Source organism: Neopelma chrysocephalum, unplaced genomic scaffold (genome assembly GCF_003984885.1).
Source record: "Neopelma chrysocephalum unplaced genomic scaffold, ASM398488v2 Primary Assembly neopelma1_80945, whole genome shotgun sequence".
Lineage (NCBI taxonomy): Eukaryota > Metazoa > Chordata > Aves > Passeriformes > Pipridae > Neopelma > Neopelma chrysocephalum.
The window spans coordinates 1-1879 of NW_020912304.1; the positions used below are offsets into that span (position 1 = coordinate 1).

The following is a 1879-nucleotide window of genomic DNA, read 5'->3' on the forward strand; positions in this document are numbered from 1 at the left end:
ACCCTTTTTATTGACCCTCGGTGGGGGCGGGGACAAGGAGGCCCCGCCCTAAAAGAGGAGGGCACAAGGAGGCCCCGCCCTAAGAGGGGAGGGGACAAGGAGGCCCCGCCCTAACGGAGGAGGGGCAACAACAGGAAGGGGAGGAGCCACCCGGGCCCCTGCAGGGGGTGGCCCCGCCCCGACGGGCCCTTGATTGGGCCCTTGGTCCCATCCTTGCGCCCCTGGCGCCCGGCGGCCATATTGTCCCCGCCCCCGGCGGCCATATTGTCCCCGCCCCCAGCAGCCATATTGCCACCATCACTGGCAGCCATCTTGTCCCCGCCCCCAGCGGCCATCTTGCCACCATCCCCGGCAGCCATCTTGCCACCGTCGCCAGCGGCCATCTTGCCACCTGCTGCCCTCTTGCCCCCGCCGGCCACGCCGGGGTCAAGCGCGGCCACATCGGAGTGACCGGTGGCCGCGCTGTCACCGGCGGCCACGCCAACCCCGGTGTTGGCCCCGGTGTCGTTCTGCGCGCCGGTGGCGTTTTCGGCCGCCTTGGGCGTGGCCGTGGGGGCGTGGCCGTGGGGCAGGAGCTCGAGGCGGGGCAGGTCGGGGTCGAAGAGGGTCCTGTTGGCCAGGTCTCGGTTGCAGAGGTCGCCGGCGCAGCAGGAGCCGCTGAGCGAGGCCGCGTCGTCCCCCCGCCATTCCCGGGAGCAGCTCCCGTCCCGCACGCAGCCACGAACCTCCCGCCACAGCGTCACGTTACCTGAGGGGGGGGGGGGTCAGGGGAGGGGTCAGCGGCGAGGCCACGCCCCCTACACGCCCTGTGGGGTCCCTAAAGGGTCACCCTGGCAGTGACCACGCCCCCTAAATGCCATATAGGGCCACCCTATGACCCCTATAGGGTCATCCCAGTGATGGCCACGCCCCCTAAATGCCATATAAGTTCACCATGGCGACCACTACACCCCCCCCACAGGGTCACCCTAAGACCCCTATAGGGTCACCCTACATCTCCTATAGGATCACTCTGCGATGGCCACGCCCCCTAAATGCCATATAGGGTCACCCTCTGTCCCCTATAGGATCACCCTGGCAATGGCCACGCCCCCTAGATGCCATATAAGGTCACCATGGCGACCACTACACCCCCTCATAAGGTCACCCTAAGACCCCTATAGGGTCACCCTGAGATGGCCACACCCCCCCAGACACCATATAGGGTCACCCTACATCCCCTATAGGGTCACCCTGTGATGGCCACGCCCCTTAGACACCATATAGGGTCACTCTCTGTCCCCTATAGGGTCACCCTGGCAATGGCCACACCCCCCAGATGCCATATAAGGTCACCATGGCGACCACTACACCCCCCCCTATAGGGTCACCCTACATCCCCTATAGGGTCATCCCAGCAATGGCCACGCCCCCTACATACCATATAGGGTCACCTTACGTCCCCTATAGGGTCATCCAGGCACTGGCCACGCCCCCTAGACACCATATAGGGTCACTCTACGTCCCCTGTAGGGTCATCCTGTGATGGCCACGCCCCCTAAATGCCATATAAGGTCACCATGGCGACCACTACACCCCCTCCCATAGGGTCACCCTACATCTCCTATAGGGTCATCCAGGCACTGGCCACACCCCCTAGGAACCCCACAAAGACCCCCTAAAGACCCCACAGGGCCCCCCCCAGTCTCACCCAGTTTGAGGGTGACGTTGCCATGGAAACAGCCCCTCAGGTCGTCGTAGCACTGGACGATGGTGGTGGGGGGACAGGGACCCCCCTCCTCGGGGCACCCGAAACATTGGAGCCCGTTGGGGGTCCGGGCGCTGCCATTGGCTGGGGGAGGGAGGGGCGTGGTCAGAGAGGCTCCGCCCATGGGCTGCA

General features: G+C 65.2%; 1 protein-coding gene across 1 annotated transcript; it reads right to left on the bottom strand.

Moving 5' to 3' along the window:
• Positions 1–6: 6 nt before the first annotated feature.
• On the bottom strand, positions 7–1871 carry LOC113979468 (ly6/PLAUR domain-containing protein 3-like). Its single transcript, XM_027706852.1, has 2 exons — positions 1691–1871; positions 7–748 (listed from the first exon to the last, which is right to left on the bottom strand). Exons 1-2 carry the CDS (start codon positions 1869–1871, stop codon positions 111–113), a joined length of 819 nt encoding a protein of 272 aa, XP_027562653.1. The 3' UTR covers positions 7–110.
• Between the last annotated feature and the right edge of the window lie 8 nt (positions 1872–1879).

What these genes read in the sequence shown, in the direction of transcription:
- LOC113979468 (XM_027706852.1), bottom strand. Translation starts at nt 1,871, where the DNA reads ATGGGCGGAGCCTCTCTGACCACGCCCCTCCCTCCCCCAGCCAATGGC. An exon ending in CAACGTCACCCTCAAACTGG is followed by an intron (nt 749 to 1,690) that starts GTGAGACTGGGG and finishes CCCCCCCCTCAG; the next exon opens with GTAACGTGACGCTGTGGCGG.